Source organism: Pundamilia nyererei, unplaced genomic scaffold, assembly GCF_000239375.1.
Source record: "Pundamilia nyererei isolate P.nyererei 1_Seehausen unplaced genomic scaffold, PunNye1.0 scaffold00281, whole genome shotgun sequence".
Lineage (NCBI taxonomy): Eukaryota > Metazoa > Chordata > Actinopteri > Cichliformes > Cichlidae > Pundamilia > Pundamilia nyererei.
In genome coordinates this window covers 600,086-601,882 of record NW_005187682.1, presented here as the reverse complement: position 1 = coordinate 601,882, position 1,797 = coordinate 600,086, and the positions used below count along the sequence as shown (strand labels likewise).

General features: G+C 50.9%; 1 protein-coding gene across 1 annotated transcript in view; it reads left to right on the top strand.

The window, feature by feature from the left end:
• The window catches only part of LOC102195290 (dynein heavy chain 5, axonemal-like), an 82,249-nt gene that overhangs the window by 32,107 nt on the left and 48,345 nt on the right, over positions 1-1,797 (top strand). Inside the window, 6 exon segments of the mRNA XM_013915282.1 lie at positions 25-198; positions 367-456; positions 544-699; positions 953-1,092; positions 1,384-1,535; positions 1,641-1,782. Of these exon segments, the coding sequence (XP_013770736.1) occupies positions 25-198; positions 367-456; positions 544-699; positions 953-1,092; positions 1,384-1,535; positions 1,641-1,782 (854 nt within the window).

Sequence of the window (1,797 nt, the reverse complement as noted above, 5' to 3'; positions counted from 1 at the left end):
CTGAAACAATGTGTCTGGATTCAGACGCAGAGATTGCTGGAGCTGTTGGCCATGTTTGAGTTGGGTCCGCTGGCTCGCTTGGACCTGAGGCAGTACTACCTGCTGCTGCTGCAGCGCTACAGCCGAGACCTGGAGCTGCTGAGGAAGACCTACCAGAAACACAAGGACCGGCCGCCCATCGGACGCAACCTGCCGCCGGTACTTACACCTGCTCACCCCGTGCTCACAAACACCAGCAGGAAATTCACTACTTTAAATCCGAGTGTCAAACTCCAGTCCTGGAGGATGCTTCTATTGTGCTTCTATTGAGAAATACAGATGATTTATTTACCGATAAAGCTTTTGTTATTGATCTCTCTCTCTCAGGTGTCAGGCAGGGTCCTCTGGAGCCGGCAGCTCTTCAGGAAGGTTGAAGCTCCGATGTTGATCCTGAAGAAGAAGCTTGACTTCCTGAAGGTGCACACTCTGACTTTACCCCATCAGTCACATGATCTCTGTGATGAGCGCGTCCTCGGTGACGCCGCCTGTCTGTGTCTGTCTCAGGGACCAGAGATGACAAAAGTCATCCGGAGCTACAACCAGCTGGCTGTGGTGTTGCTGCAGTACGAGGTGCTGCACCTGCAGGGGTGGAGTCAGGCTGCAGAGAGCGCGCCACGGTGCCTGGGCACTGCCCTGCTGGTCCGACATGAAGACAGCAAGGTTTGTGACGACTGATGAAAGGACCTTTTAAAGGTCGTGTGTAGGTTTAACTTTTTAATCATCTTTTTCAGATTTGAACAAATCGTTTTTACACATTTCAGTCATGTGACCGACAGTCCAGAGCCGACTGCTTTTGTTTCTGCAGGCAGTGAACTAACACCACACACTCCACTTTCCTTTGGATCCTGGATCCTTAAATTTGCTGTTAGATTTTAGATTTTATTGAACATTTGAAAGAGCCTCTTTGTTTCAGGAGGTCTCGGTGAACCTGGACCCTGTGGTGCTGGAGGTGCTGCAGGAAGCTCGGTGGATGACCAAACTGGGCGTGAACGTGCCAAAGGTCATCCAGAAGATGACCTCCAGAGAACCAGAGCTCAGAGATTTGTACAGCCGGTGAGAGCAGCTGTTCACTCCAGCTGTAGGCGCGCCAGCAGCTCATTCTGGGATGTTCTCACGCAAATCCATCACATGAATGTCTTTTCTTTGGTTTGTAGTGTTTGTTGTTACGTCACTCTGTGCTGGATAGAAAAGCTCACAGAAACAAGGCGCTGGGGCCTCTTGATTAAACAACATCAGGATTTATTTTCTCTGCAACGTTACTCTTCTCGTCTCAGACTCTTGTCTTCATCTCTTCTTCACTCTGATAAACTTGTGTTTTCTTTGATGGTGCTGACTCTGGTCCAGACTGCTGGAGATGCTCCAGGACTACAGCTCTGTGGTGGGCAGGGTCCCACCTCTCCTCCTCCCCATCATGCAGCCCTTCATTGGCCGTGTGGAGGAAGCTCTCTCCCCTGGGCTCACCTCACTGTCCTGGACTGCTCTCAACACTGAGCGGTGTAAGGACGGACAGCTTCCCGTCTCATTGTTGTTGTGCTAATAAACAAAGAAAGGACATCAGATTTATAAGCATTCGATAATGATTCCCTTCCACTTTGTGTCAGTCGTGCAGAATGTGTATGTGGCTCTCAAAGACCTGGACCTGGTGTCCAAAATGGCGAAAGACCTGTTGGACTGTCGCATCGGCCGGCTGCTTGGGGCCATGTCGTCCTGCCGTCTGCTGGTCCTTCCTGAAGACTCGTCTGTGTGGGCGCAGGACCT